Genomic DNA, 17,770 nt, shown 5'->3' on the forward strand with positions numbered 1-17,770 from the left:
CCTCTCTCCGTTTCACCCGCACACACTTCCCTATGCCAGGGGACAAATGCCTCCTCCAGGTTCCACATCGTGGAACCAGCAGGAGAACGTCAGAAGGTCACCGGAAACATAGAGGGGGACTGCCGGGTCTGCAGTCCTAGAGATCTCCACCCCTGGCAGCGAGTGGATGAGAAGCGCGAGAGAGGGTACGGGTTGAGCCGCAGTTGAACGACTACCACAGAGACCTGGGTCTTCCTGGATTGCTAGAACGGCCCGCCTCCCCCCACTTCCGGTCACACCCCCGCACTCCCAAAGCCTCGCCCACCAGGCACCTGCGGCGGATGGTGGGCGTCTCCTTGAGAACTCGAACGGGCCGGGGCGAGGTCGGCGGGGCACAGCCGGCCCTTTTGGTCAGACCACCCGGGCAAGGGGCCCAGGGAGGGTGAGACCCCTCACTCTGGCAACATCCTCGTCCCTCTCGGCTTCCTTTGCCTCATCTTTCCCGCATTTCTACCGCCAAAACTCAGCCGCGGCGGTCATCTGGTCTTGGGGCTCCCCAAGCACTTCCTGCAGCCTCTCGCCTCCTAGCCACTGTCGTCTCACCAGACTTCTTTCAGCAAGCCGTGCCCCCTCCCCACGCTGTCCCTGAGGTCCCAGCATGGGCCTGAGGGTTTCCACAGAAGAAACGCAGCCCTCCTCGGGCCGGAGGCGGGTCCGGCACAGAGGGGCGTGTCCTGCATGGGGCGGGGGCGGGCCCAGCGCGAGGCGAAGGCGGGCCCAGCTCGAGGGGCGTGTCCTGCATGGGGCGGGGGCAGACCCTGAGCGAAGAGGTGGGCCTAGTGTGAAGAAGGCCGGCCGTTGTCCTAAGTGGAGCGCCTTGCTCCCAGAAGAAGCTGGCCCAATGCTGATTGGGACGACCCTGCGCGGAGGGGCGCAGGGCGGTGTCTGGTTTATACCACGGGAGCGTCAATATGAAAGGTGACAGACAGCAGGATCCAAAACAACAGTGAACAGGTAGGGGGCGTTTGACTTGAAGGCGGTGCACCTAGGTTCCATCCGGGGCATCTAATTGATCCCCCGAGCACCACCAAGAGTATTTCAGAGGACATAATGCCCTCTGCCCTTTCACACACTCCGTTTCCCAGGTGCTCCGTGGACAGGCACTGTGAAGGCAGAACAAGCCAACCTACTTCCTGCTCGTCTGTCAAATTCATTGATTGGCCATGAAGCAGGCACTGCAGGCAAAGAGACATTGCAGTGGAGCAGGCGCTTGCCTTGCACTCAGCCGACCGGAGTTCAATCCCCAGCACCCCAGAGGGTCCCCCAAGCCCCTCCAGGATTCATCCGTCCGTGAGCGTAGAGTCAGGAGTAAGTCCTGAGCATCAGTGGGTGTGGCCCCCAAACAAAGATATCCTCACTGAAAATACATGCATTTCCTCATAAGCTAAGTATGCTCTTGTTTTTCTCATCATTTTCATTTCTACCTAAAATTAATCAGAATCCGTTAATCGAAGACTTGACCTGGAGGTCATAGCAACTCCACATACGTGACAGGCAAAGCCTGCCAATATCTGAAAATAAACTAGTTTGTTCACTCATGGAGTCACTTTGAGGCACATTCGTGAAAGCCGAGTGCCATGACCCAAAGCATCAGTACTGTAAACGAAGCCCGGGGTCTGCGAGGAAGGAGGAACTGGCCAGGCGCTCCCCTGGACGGCGGGCACCAACAGTCTTCCTGGGGGAGACAACCAGAGACAGGCACGTCGGGCAGCTGCGCCGGGACCTTCCCCGCGCTGGGTCACTTCTCCCCACTGCACCTGTCTCGCAACTCAGACCCGGGTCCACTGGGGAGCAAGCCTGCTTCAGCCAGCCAGCCTTGGCCGCCGCCCCCGCCCCGCCTCGGCTCCACCCCATCCCACCCCTCACAGGCCCCGCCCCTTGCAGAGCTGCCATTGGCCCCCTGCTCGCTTCCGGACTCTCGCTCACTTCCGCCACCGCCGCCGCCGAGGTCCGCCGCTCTCCAGCCCGCGAGTCAGGCTGCGCTGCAGGTACGGGGACTCGGCGCGCGGCGGGCCCGGGCTCAGAGGGCAGTGGCGGGCGGCAGCCGGCGGCGCGGCCTGCGCGGGAAAAGGGCGCAGGCGCCCGAGCTCCCGCCCGCGACGCGCGGCTGAGGCCCCCGGTTGGGTCGTCGTGGCTCGAGAGCAGCGGCGTAAGGGTCCCTTCCCGCCGGGTCCCCTCCCCTTGGCTCTGTTGACCTCGATCTCGGAGACGTTTCCTGCGCTCGCCGCCCGCCCCCGTCTTTGGTCGACGAGATGGGGTCCGTGGTGTGACCCCGCCCGCCCGCCCGCGGCGCTCACTCGGCCTCCCGCTCTCCCCCGCAGGTGGACCCCGGAGGAGGCGCAGCATGTCGGCCGTGGGCGCGGCCGCGCCGTACCTGGCGCACCCGGGCGAGGCGCACGGCGGCAGGGTGAGTTTCCTGGGGGCGCAGCTCCCTCCGGAGGTGGCCGCCCTGGCCCAGCTTCTGGGGGACCTGGACAGGGCCACCTTCCGGAAGTTGCTGAAGCTGGTGGTCAGCGGCCTGCTGGGAGAGGACTGCCGAGAGGCTGTCCAGCACCTGGCGGCCACCGGTGACCTGGAGCAGAAGCGCCTGAGAGCCCTGCTGGCGGGCACACACACTCTGCTCCAGCAGGCCCTGCGGCTTCCCCCCACCAGCCTGAAGCCCGAGGCCTTCAGGGAGCAACTGAAGGAGCTCAGCATCCCCCAAGACATGGCCACGGACTTGGCCAGTGTGGTGTTTGGGAGCCAGCGGCCCCTCCTCGACTCCTTGGCCCAGCAGCGGGGCTCTGGGCTGCCCCATGTTGTTGGCCTTCGGTGGCGGGTGGATGTGGCCATCTCCACCAGCGCCCTGGCTCGCTCCCTGCAGCCCAGTGTCCTGATGCAGCTGCAGCTGTCAGATGGGTCAGCACATCGCTTTGAGGTCTCCACGGCCAAATTCCAGGAGCTACGGTACAGCGTGGCCCTGGTCCTGAAGGAGATGGCCGATCTGGAAAGGAAGTGTGAGCGCAGACTGCAGGACTGACCTAGGCCCAGCCTCAACCCGGCTACCTGATGGCAGCGTGGCGCACCTGTCCATCTCCCTGTTTATAGCTGTTTCCCCTCAATTTTGGAAGTAAAGACACCCTTGAAAATGTTCTTTCCTAGATGGCCTCAAGCCACACTTTCCTGGCTCTGGGTTTGGTTGCTGGGTGAGGGTCCTGCTGTGTGGAACAGCCTGGGCCAAGTGGACATGTGGAGGCTGTTGAGTGGCCATAGGTGGCACCTGAATGCTCTGCTCCTTAACATTCATGACCCCAGCATCCTATCTGTCACCTTGGGGAGCAGCATTCAGGTGTGGAAGGGAGATGGATGCAGTGAATCCCTCCTGTGGCCTGTGAGTGGTGCTGGGGCACAGGATGGGGTTTTTGAGATTTGTGCTGTCCTTTTGGATTAGGTATGGGGTGGGGCTTTCTTGAGGAAGTGAGTTCCGAGCACATGTGCAGAGGAGGCAAGAGAGCAGTGACAGTCCTAGGGATTGGGGACCCAGGGCCACGTGGCTGCTGAGCAGCCCAGCAAAGAGTTGAGTGGAGGGTTTAATGACCTCCCCCCACCCATGCATACTCCAGGAGGCCGAGTCAGAGAAGTGATGACCAAAATCAGCATGGTCCAGTGGATCATAAATGACTCACTGACCAGAGCCTCCAGACTTCCAGAGGACCACTTGGGAGGGCCCCAAAAGGCTGGAGTTCATACGTGGCATGCCCAGAGCCTAGCATCTCAGGACACCTGGGCACTGCCAAGTATGGCCCTAGTGGTCCCCTGCACAGAGGCCCTAAAAAGGCCTTTAAAAGGAGGTACGGCATACCCCTAAAAACGAAAGGGAACACACTGGATGTGGTGTAGAGCAGCTGGGAGTCTGGTAGAGAGGCTGCTGCCGGGGTGGATGTTGGGGCTGCTCCCTAAGGGTGCATCCTCTGGCATTACTGCACCCCAGGTAGGTGTCTCAGGGTTCTGCTCCATGCCCAGGCCTTACAGGAGTAGTTAGGCCTGAGCAGCATCCAGGGGACAGCCTCCACCCCCGACTCCGCCACCCACCAAGGCCCTCCTACCCTCTGCTTTGTGCTACGCCCAGCGGGAGCTGCAGTCCACTTGGAGCCACTTCAGAGACGGCCTGGCCCTCTGGGAAAGGATCCTGGAAACCTGGGTTCGAGCCAAGGGCAAGGATGCTGGGTGAGGGGCTGGAGCAATAGTACAGCGGGTAGGGCATTTCCCTTGCATGCGGCCGATCTGGGTTTGATTCCCAGCATCCCATATGGTCCCCTGAGCATCGCCAGGAGTAATTCCTGAGTGCAGAGCCAGGAGTAACCCCTGTGCATCACTGGTTGTGACCAAAAAGAAAGAAAAAAAAAAAAAAGAAAGAAAAAGATGCTGGGTGGAAGGGTCTGATGCAGGGGATGGGGATTCAGATATTGGACACAGTGTGCCACCTCACAGCCTCAGCTGGCGTGCTCATGCCTGGCCTCCCTGAGGATGGGCTGGGTCTTCTAAGCTGCCTCTGCTGCCCCAGAAGACCATGTACAGACCTTGAGACCATGTGTGCCTTGTCCTAATAGGCTTCTTGTCTGTGCCATGAGGCATGTTTAAGGAAAGTGTACACTTGGGCTGGAACGATAGCACAGCGGGTAGGGCATTTGCCTTGCACGCAGCTGACCTGGGTTCAGTCTTCAGCAGCATCACATATGGTTCCCCTGAGCACTGCCAGGAATAATTCCTGTGTGCAGAGCCAGGAAGAACCTCCGAGCATCGCTGGGTGTGACCCAAAATGCAAAAAAAAAAAAAAAAAAAAAAAAAAAAAAAAAGAAAATTGTACTCGGGACCTTCAGAATGTCCATTTCTGGGGTTGCAGCAATAGTACAGCAGGGAGGATGCTTGCCTTGCACATGGCAGCCTGGGTTCAATCTCTCATATCCCATATGGTCCCACAAGCCCACCAAGAGCAGAGCCAGGAGTAACCCGAGCACTGCTGAGTGTGATCCATACCCCACCCTTGCCAACAAAACAACCTGTCCATTTCTTTGCTCAGAGACCATGTAAACCACCCTGGTATCTTACAGGCTCCCTCAGCTGTGTCCTGGGGCAGGGGTGTTGTGCTAACAGGGTAGAAAGCAATGGCCAGCTGCCTGCCTTTGGGAGGGGGTGCTCCTCATGAGAATCGCAGCCATGCCCTGGGTGGGTGGCTGTGCTGACAGGGTAGAAGTCATTGGCAGTTGGGTAGGGCCCTTCTCCAAGTGCACACTCACCTGCCAAGGCCCACGTCAGACTGTCCTACAGGCAGTGGGAATGAGCAAGGATCAGACACTCCCCTGGATGGTCACAACATAGCAGCTCTTGGGACTGTCTCTGCTTCGCACTGTTAAAGAGTCCACAGTTCTGTCAGTGGGAAAAGCATTTCATGTGTGAACACTCTCTAGGAGGAACAGAGAAAGGAGAATCCAAGGGTGGGACTCACAGCCTTACCCATGGGAAACACACGCTTCTTCCTAGGCTGCATATCTCGTTCGAATGTGTACTTCAACACTTAGCATCCAAATCGACCCAAATCTGGGTCCCTCATCTCAGGCACCCTAAAGGTCAGACCATGTGCACAGGACCAGGGCTGCTGCCGCCAGCACATCCAGCACTGTCCCAGTGAACCTTCATGACCTGAAGCTTGCCGGTGTCATACCACCTGTGGTGGTGGTGGATGGGGCACACATGATCTTGTCTTGTGACCCGGTAGGAGGGCAGGAGGTTGCTGTAAGGGCCTAGAGCAGCTGCTGGTCCTAGATGAAGGACACACAGGTGGGGTTGAAGGCCCTAGGATGGGGCTTCTGTTGTGCAGGGTCATGGCAGCAATGTCTCAGCACCTACAAGCACCACAGCCTGGCCTGGTGGCTGGGACACCCTGCTTCCAAGGCACATACCTCTGACAGGCCACCTACTGTTGCCATCTTCAGGGGACCAGCATAGCCGGAGCACAGGATCCTGGGGAGGACAGAGCAGTACTTGGGAACTACACATGGGCCCTGGGCAGTTCTTGAGGGCAGGTGACTTCACAAGGCATTCTGGCTAGCCGGCTGGACAGTGAACACACATGCCTCTGCACAGCACCAGGTACTTCCACAGACTTCTCGGTTTGGCCTCCGTCCCAGTCCAGTGTGCACTACTGGCACTTGGCTGGCTGTTCTACACTGGGCCCTTCTCAAGGCATCAGCAGGAAACATCTGCAGACAAGGTGTGCCTGCCCTGCCAGCTACCAACCTGTGTGGGGGCTGCGGGGAGCTTGAGCCCCACTGCAGTCAAGGGAGTGAGACATACCAGCATATCCATGCCTGTGACACACCTCTCCCCAGGGAGTGGCCAGAAGGGTCACAGGCTGCCACTTGTGTAGGAAAGCAGCTTTAGGAACTCCAGTGTGACGACTTGGCCTCTGGGGTGCCCCAGGGCGAACCCTACTGGAAACAACACAGGCATTCTCATGTCATTTAATTCTAACTACCCACAATCACCAGATAAACCAGCAGGTCCTAGATTTCAGGGTACAGGTGACATCCCAGTGTCCTGCAGCATCCTGGAGTCTGGGCCTTGTTCCCAAGTCCCTGACAGCAGCCACAACAGCTGGGCACCCCCATATTCCTGGGACACTCTAATGTGGGATATGGCTGGACAGGAACTGAGCCACGACTCTGGGCTCAACATGGTTCACATGAGTTCCTGGCGCCTGAGAACTGTGCTGGGTAACAGCTTACTCATGTGGCAGAGTGCAGAGCTCGTAACTTGTCCTCATCCAGGGCCTGCGAGGGGTCTCGCCACCATGAGCTAGGAATGCTGCATGTGAGTTGGCAGAAGTACGGCTTTATGGAATGGGAAAAAGACTGAATCAACCTCATCTTTCTTAAGAGAGCAATTCTGAATCTTCCCCAATCTCATTTCACACCAGTGTGAATGATCCTGTGTGAGTCAAGTTAAGGCTGTAGGTTTCTTTACACTAATGCACATTTATAAGGGAAAATGACTTATCCCATGTGAATTTTCTGATGCTGAGTGAGCCTTGAGCTGCGATTGAAAGCTTTGCCACACTCGTTGCACTTATAAGGCTTTTCTCCAGTATGTATTCTCTGATGTATAACAAGGTGAGAACGCCATCGGAATATCTTCTCACATTCATCACATTTATGCAGTTTCTTTACAGTGCTAGCTCTCTTCCGGCTCACATGCATGGGGCCATCCAGGGTGTTTCCATACTCGTGACACCACTGTGCTCTTGTGTGGATCCTCTGGTGCTCGATGAGATAGGAGCTGCGACTGAAGGCCTTGCCGCACTCGCTACAGCCATAGGGCTTCACTCCAGCATGGATGATCTGGTGCTGGAACAGGGTGGAGTTCTGACTGAAGGCTTTCCCACACTCGCTGCACTTGTAGGGCCTCTCTCCCGTGTGGACCCTCTGGTGGATGGTGAGCTGTGTGCTCATGCTGAAGGCTTTCCCACATTCCACACACTCATAGGGCTTCTCCCCCTTATGAATTCTCTGGTGGTAGATGAGGCTTGAGCTCTGGCTGAAAGCTTTCCCACAGTCACTGCACTCATAGGGCTTCTCTCCAGTGTGAATTCTCTGATGCTGAATTAGGTGTGAGCCCTGGACAAAGCCTTTACCACACTCATCACATTTAAACGGTTTTTCTCCCGTGTGGGTTCTCTGGTGGCGGATCAGGCGTGAGCTACAACCAAATGCCTTTGCACACTTGTTGCACTTATAGGGCTTCTCTCCTGTGTGGGTCAGCTGGTGCTGGCTGAGGCGAGAGACCCACCGAAAAGCCTTCCCACAGGCATCACACTTGAATGGCTTCTCTACAGTGTGGACCCTCTGATGGGCGACAAGGCTGGGGCCTTCTGGTGTTCTGAGAACATGTGCCTTCTCCCCCGCATGCATGCGCTGGTGCTGAGCAAGTGTGGAACTCTGGCTGAAGGCTTTCCCACACTCCTTGCAGGGGTAGGGCCGCTCCCCAGTGTGTGTTCTCTGGTGCCTGACAAGCTGTGACTGCTGGCTAAAGGCCTTCCCACACTCGCGACAACTGTAGGGCCGCTCTCCCGTGTGTACCCGCTGGTGGTGGATAAGACTGGAACTCTGCCCAAAGGCTTTCCCACACTCCTCGCACCTATACGGCTTCTCTCCTGTGTGGATTCTTTGATGCTGGATCAACTTTGAACTCAGGCGAAAGGCCTTGCCACACTCAATGCATTTGAATGGCTTCTCCCCAGTATGGATTCTCTGGTGCTGGTTCAGCTGGGAACAGAGCCTGAAGACTTTCCCACACTCCTCACACACATAGGGCTTCTCTCCACGGCAGTGGCTCTGGAGTACACCCTGGCAGCAGTGCAACGGTCTCTGGCACTCCTGACATTGGCCCTGTTTCCTTTGTGTGTTACTGCCCTGATGCACCACAGTGCCTGCAGCACACCTCACACTTCTGCCACACGCATCACATTTTGGAGTGGCTCCTTCTGCTTGCTCTCCCTCACTTTCATCAGGCTGAGCCAGCTCCTCAGGTCCCTGGGTTTCCTCCTTGGTGAAGGTCTTGCAGAGAGCCGCAGTGCCTGTGTTCCCCTGGTCATTCTGGAGGAGGGGGTGCACCCTTTGCCTGGGACTGCTCAGCAGGCCCTCTAATTGAACCTCAGAATCACAGGTGTCTCCAAAACCAGGGCTCTGTGGGAAACCTTGTGCCGGGGTTCTGATCCCCACCACCTGGGACTCTGATCTGAGACTGCCCCTGTCCTCTGAGGCCAGCTCACCATAAGTTTCAACTGCATAACCTGAAATCAAGAGGAAATAAAAAGCAGGGCTGGAGTGACAGTGGCTGGAGCGATAGCACAGGGGTAGGGCGTTTGCCTTGCACGCAGCCAATATGGCCGACCCAAGTTTGATTCCTCCACCCCTCTTGGAGAGCCCAACAAGCTACCCAGAGTATCTCACCCGCATGGCAGAGTGTGGCAAGCTACCTGTGACGTATTCAATATGCCAAACACAGTAACAACAAGTCTCACAATGAAGATGTTACTGGGCCCGCTCGAGCAAATCGATGAACAATGGGAGGACTGTGACCGTGACCATGGAGTGACAGTACAGCGGGACAGGCATTTGCCTTGCATGTGGCTGACTACGGTTCCCTGGGCACCACTGGGGAACCAGGAGAAGCCCTGAGCACTTCCCAGTGTGGCCCTAAAACAAAACAAAAACCAGAAAGAAATAAAATACTCCTTTTTTATCCTCTATGATAAATGGGCTAGACCGGGTCAGGGTGCTGATCGTCCTTAAGAATGAATAGCCTTAGAGCTGCAGACCAATGGAACAGGATTGAACACACTGATATCTCCCCTCAATCATATGATCATCTAATCTTTGATAAAGGTGCAAAAAATGTGAAGTGGAGTAAGGAAAGCCTCTTTAACAAATTGTGCTGGCAAAACTGGCCGGCTACATGCAAAAAAATGGGCTCAGAACTCTGCCTAACACCATGTACAAAAGTAAGATCAAAATGGATTAAAGACCTCAACATCAGACCGGAAACTATAAGGTACATTGAAGACAAAGTTGGCAAAACCCTCCATGACATTGAAGCTAATGGTATCTTCAAAGATATCATGCCACTGGCCGAGGAAGTGAAAACAGAGATCGATAAATGGGACTATCTTTTTTTTTTCTGCTTTTTTTTGGGTCACACCTGGCGATGCACAGGGGTTACTCCTGGCTCTGCACTCAGGAGTTACCCCTGGTGGTGCTCAGGGGACCATATGGGATGCTGAGAATCGAACCTGGGTAGGCTGCATGCAAGGCAAATGCCCTACCTGCTGTGCTATCTCTCCAGCCCCAAATGGGACTATCTTAAACTAAGAAGCTTCTGCACCTCAAAAGAAACAGTGACCAAACTACAAAGACAGTCTACAGAATGGGAAAGGATATTAGCCAAACACACATCTGACAAGGGGTTGATATCAAGGATATATAAAGTACTGGTTGAACTCCACAAGAAGAAAACATCCAAAAAAATAACATCCAATAAAAAAATGGGGCAATGAAATGAACAGAAACTTTCTCAAGAAATCTGAATGGCAAAAAAGCACATGAGAAAATGCTCTACATCATTAATCATCAGGGAGCTGCAGATCAAAACCACAATGAGATACCATCTCACACCTCAGAGACTGGACCACATCCAAAAGAACAAAAGCAACCGATGCCGGCGCGGATGTGGCGAGAAAGGGACACTCCTTCACTGTTGGTGGGAATGCCGACTGGTTCGGCCCTTTTGGAAAACAGTATGGACGATTCTCAAAAAATTAGAAATTGACCCAGCAATACCACTCCTGGGAATATATCCCAGAGAGGCAAAAATGTATAGTAGAAGTGACATCTGCACTTGTTTGTTCATTGCAGCACTCTTTACAATAGCCAGAATCTGGAAAAAACCTGAGTGTGCAAGAACAGATGACTGGTTAAAGAAACTTTGCTACATCTACACAATGGAGTACTATGTAGCTGTTAGAAAAGATGAAGTCATCAAATTTACATACAAGTGGTACTACATGAAAAGTATCATGCTAAGCGAAATGAGTCAGAAAGAGAGGGATAGACATAAAAAGATTGCATTCATCTGGGGGACATAAAGTAACAAAATAGGAGATTAATACCCAAGAATAGCCAAGATCAGTACCAGGAGGCTTAGAGGCCTCCATGACTTAGAGGCCAGCCGGGCATTCTAGGGGAAAGGGCAGCTCAGATAGAGAACGGAGCACCAAATAAAGGGTGTTTGGAGGATCCTCCCAGGATGGGAGATGCATGTTGAAAGTAGACTATGGACCAAACATGATTGCCACTCAATGCCTCTTTTGCAGACTACAACACCCAAAAAGAGAGAACAAAAGGAAATGCCCTGCCACAGAGGCAGGGTGGGATGGGGGGGATGGGGGTGGGAGGGATACTGGGATCCATGGTGGTGGAAAATGGGCACTGGTGGAGGGATGGGTATTTGATCATTGTATAATCGAAACCCAAGCACAAAAATTTGTAAGTCTACAACTGTACCTCATGGTGTTTCACTAATAAAAATTAATTTAAAAAAATGAATAGCCTTAAGATATACCACGGGATGTTCACTTGGACAGTTCTCAGATTTCCTTTGTGGGCTGGAGAGACAGTACAACAGGGAAGACGCTAGCCTCACAAGTGGCCGACCTGGGTTTGATCCCCAGCCTCACATAAGGTCAGTATACTGAACACAGCCAGGTGTGAACCAAAACCAAAGATTTCCTTTGTATTTTTACTCTGAATACTACTCGAGGTCAATGTTCTAAGCAGAACTTAAGACCACCCTCCAATAAGCGGGCACATGTGCAGTGGCTTGTGCCACAGACACCAAGAAACCCACTAGAGAGTGCTGAGCAGGGCAAGGCGTCTGGGACCTTCATTCCCAAAGAAACAGGCTTTGGCGATCATTGGCCCAGGAATGCATGTGGGATAGGTAGAGTGGCAGTGAGGTGGAGACTCACATGAGGTGCACAGGCATGGTGAGAGAGGACCCTCACTAGGCCGGGGTCCTGGGTAGTGGGGCAAGATCAAGTCGTCTTTTTTTTTTTCAGATGCACCAGGTGACTCCTGCAAAAGGTGCCACCATACTCCTAGTAGGCCCTTAGCTGCATTTGGGTGGCCACAGCCACTGGCCCCAGCACACCTGCTATTCTACGGAGTCCAAATGAAGGTCAGCCTCTTTCCTATGGTGCAACCCGATAGAGCACATTTACTAGAGTCAGACATGGCCCTGGTGACCATCAGCACATGCAGCTCCTCACCAGCCCAATTCTTCCCCACTGTGAGGCCCAGGCCCAAGGTTTCTGCCAGCTTCTGCTCCTCAAGACAGTGGTCTACACATTAGTCCTGGGAATGGCAGGGTCCCAGGCACACAGCGTCTTCTGTGCATAAGGAACTGCTGTTTTTCAATTGGGCTTCACAGCAGCAGAACAACTACCCACAGAGAAGGTCCCTCCCCCGAGCAGGTCTGTGCCTACAGATGGACAACTTTTGCTCTTGCTGGGCCACATATGTCTGTCTCCCATCAACCACAGCAAACCTTCTTCAGCAAGGCGGGATGGCCAATGCCTTACAGACACGGGCTTCTGGATACCTCCTGCACAGCCCCAGTGGTGCCCACTGGCCAGGTGTGATCTGTTCTGTCTGCTGCATGAGAACGCAGGCCCCCGTGACTATGGCCAAGCGGCGCCTGCTGGTTCCAGGCTGCTTTGTCAAGTTCTTAGCTCCCTGCGTCCCAGGCCCCCACACTCATGTCCACCCAGGACTGCCTCTGCTCCCTATCACATGGTCACTCTCTGCAAGCCCACAACAGAATCTGCATCTCTGTCCTTGAGTACTTCCCCTGACAAAGGGTCTTTCCAAACAGCCAGTCAGGTTCACACAGGCACAACCAACAGCTCAACACTGATGGTGCTTCCTGCAGCTCTGGAGAAACCTAAGTGACGCAAGCCTCCTGAAAGCACCTACCCGAGAAAATTTCATGCTACCGAGAGTAGGCTGGAGTGACAATACAATGGGGAGGAGGGTGCTTGACTTGCATGTGGCCAACCTGGGTTCCATCTCTGGCACCCCCTCCCCCACTCCCCACCCCAAGAGATCCCTGAACACAGTGCTAAGAGTACTTCCTGAACACTGTTGGGTATGCTCCCCATCCCCCAAGAAAGATGAAATTAGGGCTGGAGCAATAGTACAGCAGGTTTGCCTTGCATGCAGCCAACTTGGGTTTGAGCCCTAGCACTCCACACAGTTCCCAGAGCTGGCCAGGAATGACCCCTGAACACAAAGCCAGGAGTAAGCCCTGAGCACTACCTGGCATGGCCCCAAAACCAAACCAAAGCAAACAAGGCTTCAGGAGCATTTACTTCTGTTCCACCCATGCTGAGGACAGGAAACCAGGTCCAGCCTCACGAGCACCTGCAGTGATGTATGAGGGCATCACACAGACCAATCCCTGTGTAATTCACCATCCAGATGAGTTTACTGAGTCCCAACCAGCCACCCCCTTGATGCTCCCTTTTTAAGGATTTGGGGAGGGGTGGGTGGAGCAATAGTAGTGGGTCAGACATCTGTCTTGCATGCAGCTGACCCAGGTTCCATTCTCAATATCCCGAATGATCCTGCCCACTAGGAGAAGTTCCTGAGTGCAGAGTTAGGAGTAACCCCTTAGCACCACCAGGTGTGGCCCCAAAACAAACAACTAAATGGGCTCGGGGCCCATTTAGAAGAGAGCACAGCAAGTAGGGTTGCTTGCCTTGCACGAGGCTCACCTGAGTTGTTTCTTTACCCCATAGGGTCCCCCAAAACACCTTAAGAAGTGAACCCCTGAGCAAACCAACCCCCAGGAAAAGGTCTGTGAGGGCTGGAGTGCATGCTCTATGCAAGCCTGGGGCCAACTCCAAGTCACAGCAGTTTCAAACACTTCCAGGGTGGGCCAAAGACTAAAATAAATAAAAAGACCATAACCTCCAAACTTGACTGCTAACTGCACTAACCTAAGGCAGTCCTTGGGCACTGGAGCTGAAACCCAGGTTCTCACTCTCTCCAAGAGGGGCCCTCCAGGAGCCTGGCCAAGGTACCCCCAACTGCTCAGCTGGGGGCGGGGACTGTGACAAGAGCAAAGCCAGGCTCTGACACTATATCTAGAAGTTTCTCTGTTAGATGCTGGCCTAAAGCACCACATGTCACTGATGAGGCCACGCCTCTACTATGCTCAGTCTGAGAACCTCTGGTGACACTTCATGTTGCTGCCCTAACACCAGGAGGACTGGCAGTGTGCAAGGTCACTGAACTGTCACAGAGGCTAAGTCAAGCTCGGCTGTCATAGCTGTTCATCCCAGGAGTCTCCACCTTCCTGGAACTACCCAGAGGGCCCCCACAGGAGACAGGGTCTTTGATCACAGAACCAAGGTCAACAAGGATTTAGACTGTCAAGCTCCTGGGAGTCTTGGACACACCTGTTCCAAGGAGACTCTTTGGAGCCTGGGACACATACAGAGAGGCTAAGTATAGGCTTCACATGTGGGGGGGAGGGCCCAGATTCCATCCCTTGGACTACATGATCTGAGTACCACTGGGAGTAACCCTGATAACCACTGGCTGTGGCCCCCAAGCCCAAATATAAACCAACCATCTGAAGAAGCTACCTGGAGTCATGCACAGGGCCCAGTTCTTCCTGCTGGGCCTGCTGTGGCCTCAAGGTTCTACTTGCGTCCCGGCAGTACTAGAGACACAGGGGCCACAGACTTGACTGCGAGACACAGTGAGGAGTGATGTCTTCAGGGAGCTCAAAAACGAGTGACACAGTTGACACTGTGGCATTTCCCCTCCCCAGTAGGAGCCTTTACTGTGAGGTGGCAGGTGCCCCAGAAACTGAATTTAGTAGTAGCAGTAGTAGTAGTAGAGTAGTAGAAGCCACCGTCACAGTGGGATAGAGAGGGTCTGTTGTGAAGAACAGGAGGGATACAGCAGAGCCACCAATAGCTGGAAGAGGTAGAAGAGGTAGAAAGGATCCTCCCATCCAGTGTTCAGAGAGCAAAGCTGCTCAGGCCAAAGAGAGAGCACACAGGGTTAAGTCTCTAGCCTTACTTGTGGCTGACCTGGGTTTATTCTCTGGCACCACCTATGGTCCCCAGAGCCCCATCAGGAGCAATGCAGAGCACAGAGCTGGGAGTAAATGGTGAGCACAGCTAGGTGAGGTCCCAAAACAAAACATAACAACAAAAACAGAGAGCAAGGTTTTTGCCAATGCCCTGGCAAAGGTCTCTGGGTCTCGGGCCTGGTGATGAGGGAGATGCTGGGCAGGGCCTACAGTGCAGGGAATCCAACGTGGGGCCACCCACACGTGCAAGGCATCACACTCCAACCCTTCCAGCCATCTTCCTGGCTGTGTCCCTTAGACTGAAGCCACCAATTTGTGGTATTTCATTACAGTAACACCAGGACAGAACAGTCCGAGGGAATGATAAGTCAGAGTGACCTGGACCCAAGAACTTCTAGAGGGAATATCTCAGGAGGGCACATGCTCCTGACAGGCAGTTCTGAGCCACACTGCATGCCTCCCTCAGATTTGTTGTCTGTTCCTTGATAAGTGGGCTACAGAGATAGCACAGGGATTGGGCACTTGCCTCACATGTGGCTGATCCCCGTTCAATCCCTGGAACTGCACAGGGTCCCTGCACAGAATCCCAAGCAGTCAGGTCACTTGAGCACAGAGCCTGAGCAAGATAACCACACAACCAAAATAAGAGTGTCTATAATAAGGGCTGCAGAGAAAGTACAGAGGGTAGGTGCTTGCCTTGCACACAGGTGATCTGGGTTTGATCCTGGGTATCCCATATGGTTCCCTGATCCCCACCAGAAGTAAATCTGAGTGCAGAGCCAGGAGTAAGCTCTGAGCAACAATGGGTGTGACTCCCCTCATTCAGATCCCCCCACCCCCCAAAAAAGTGTTGGTAATATTAGAAATCAGGAAAAACCTGGATTGAAATAAATGCTACGTTTGCTGAAATACACAGGGCCTCTCTTTCTCATCTCTCTAGAGATACCCTGACTGGGCTTTGGGCAGGACCCACATTCTCTGGCACAAACAAGCCTACACAGTTATCCCTGAAGTCACCCACTGATCTCCTGCCTCTCAGCCCTTGCCAGGTGCAGATCTGACCCCTCCCTACCAGTTTCTCAGCACCCTCTGCCACATGCCAGGCCTCACCTGTCTGGGAGGTCCAGGATACTTCCGTGCCTTCTGGTCCCTGGAAGTCAAGTACCCACGGCTCCTGCCCCTGCTCCAGTCGGGAAATCAGCTCAGGCTTGAAGACCAGGATCCCTGCTGTGGGGTAGAATGAAGGAGATGGAGTTGGCATGGCCAGGGGCACTGTACTGACCTCAGCCCCTGGGTGCCCAGGAGTGAAGGGCCAGGAGGGATCTGGGCACAGGCTTCTGAAGGGAACCCCAGGGCTGAGGATATCAGTGCCTGCCTCCATGGTCCAGTTCCAGAACAATCCACTCCTAGTCCATTCCTCTTGGAGAACCAGGATGCCCCCCCTCCAGAGACCCCCCCCCCCAGAGTCTGCAAAGCACAGAGGCACTGGTGTAGCAGAGCAGGGGCCCTCCCTCAGCTCAGCCAAGCAGACTCCAGAGTGGAGGCTGCTTAGGGATGATGAAGCAACAATTTCAAATTTCAAGCCACAAGGCGCTAAAAGCCACTCCTCACTCAGTCACTTGAGCCCCATGAGGGACTCCCGACTGCCCCTGACTGCTGGAGCTTGCAGCCCATCCAAGGGCATCCACGCACCACAGGCTCCAGGGCATGAAAAGGTAACAGCACTGTCAAGAGAGCCCTAGCAATGACTGCCTGACCAAAACCCAATCATACATCATCCAACAAATCATCACCACCCAAGGCTATAGCCCCTTGCAAACAGAATAATGAATTACTAAGCAGCACAAAATTCACTGAATCAAAACTCAGGGGTCTGGGGCTGGAGCGATAGCAGAGTGGGTAGGGCATTTGCCTTGCATGCGGCCGACCCAGGTTCAATTCCCAGCATCCCATATGGTCCTCCAAGCACCACCAGGAGTAAGTCCTGAGTGCAGAGTGAGGAGTAACCTCTGCATTGCCACGTGTGACCCAAAAAGCTAAAAAAATTTAAAAAAAATAAAAAACCTCATGGATTTAGGGCACCACTGGAATGATTCCTAAGCACTGAAACAAGAGTAGCAGTCCCTGAGTATCCCAGATATGGCCCCAACTGCCCCCACTCCCTCTCAAAAAGATCAAGACAGCAATGACCTCCTTTGCAAAGTACATACTGGAAGAACACAAACTGACAGAGATAAGCATGAAGCACATAGGATCAGGGAAAAGGGGGGCATGCAACATACAGAAGCTTTGTCAGTGGGGACACACAGACACACAAAACAGGAAGGCATCCACCACCCTTGTTTGGGATCTCAAAAGTTGCTACTTTCTTTTTACTATCTCAAGTACCCAAAAACTAAGCTCTATTCCTTACAGCTAGTTCAGACAAAGGCAGCTGATCTCTGAAAATCCACTGACTCTAAAAGAACTGCTCAAGTGCCCTGCAGCCAGCTGCCTGTGCTGCTCACCATGACTCCTCTGAGGGTGAGTCCTGAACTAAGAGGTAGTGGAAAAGCCCATGCACACAGCCTCTACCACCAACAGGGTGCAGCCTCACCTAGTCCAGCCACGCTGCTGTGGTTCTCCAGCATGACCTCCTTGTAGAGAGCCCTCTGGCCAGGGTCCAGACACTGCCACTCCTCCCTGGAGAAGTGCACAGCCACATCCCCAAACGTCACAGCCTCCTGAAAGGACACATACCAGGAACCCAGGAACCCTTGATTGCTGCCCCACCCCCACCCCATGACATGGACTCCTATGGATCTCAGGCACATGCACTACAGGGTGGGCCCCAGTCTGCTCTGGCTGCAGAATGGAAGGGAGGACAGAATGGAGAGGTGGGATGGTCCAGAGCACAGCTCTCTCCCCTTAAGAACCTGGTCAGTTTCAAGGTCCAGACCCAGTGGGCCCTCCCACAGCATGAGGGGCGGAGGTCATCAGCTCCTACCATGACGCCTAGTGGCTGGTAATCCACACGTCCTGGCTAAGAGACCTG

General features: G+C 54.2%; 2 protein-coding genes across 5 annotated transcripts; one reads left to right on the forward strand and one right to left on the reverse strand.

The window, feature by feature from the left end:
• The first annotated feature begins 2,360 nt into the window (after positions 1-2,360).
• On the forward strand, positions 2,361-3,177 carry COMMD5 (COMM domain containing 5). Its single transcript, XM_056125220.1, has one exon. The coding sequence runs from the start codon at positions 2,384-2,386 to the stop codon at positions 3,056-3,058; it is 675 nt and encodes a 224-aa protein (XP_055981195.1). The 5' UTR covers positions 2,361-2,383; the 3' UTR covers positions 3,059-3,177.
• Positions 3,178-6,920: 3,743 nt separating this feature from the next.
• On the reverse strand, positions 6,921-17,770 carry ZNF7 (zinc finger protein 7). 4 transcript variants are annotated; one of them, XM_056125097.1, is made up of 4 exons: positions 17,723-17,770; positions 17,333-17,459; positions 15,847-15,963; positions 6,921-8,866 (listed from the first exon to the last, which is right to left on the reverse strand). In XM_056125097.1, exons 1-4 carry the CDS (start codon positions 17,723-17,725, stop codon positions 7,071-7,073), a joined length of 2,043 nt encoding a protein of 680 aa, XP_055981072.1. In that variant the 5' UTR covers positions 17,726-17,770; the 3' UTR covers positions 6,921-7,070. The 4 variants fall into 4 exon arrangements, with proteins under 4 accessions (XP_055981072.1, XP_055981071.1, XP_055981073.1 ...); XM_056125096.1 differs by lacking the exon at positions 17,723-17,770 and having other exon boundaries at positions 17,333-17,677; XM_056125098.1 differs by lacking the exons at positions 15,847-15,963; positions 17,723-17,770 and having other exon boundaries at positions 17,333-17,677.

This window comes from Sorex fumeus, unplaced genomic scaffold, assembly GCF_029834395.1.
Source record: "Sorex fumeus unplaced genomic scaffold, SorFum_2.1 ptg000054l, whole genome shotgun sequence".
NCBI classification, from domain to species: domain Eukaryota; kingdom Metazoa; phylum Chordata; class Mammalia; order Eulipotyphla; family Soricidae; genus Sorex; species Sorex fumeus.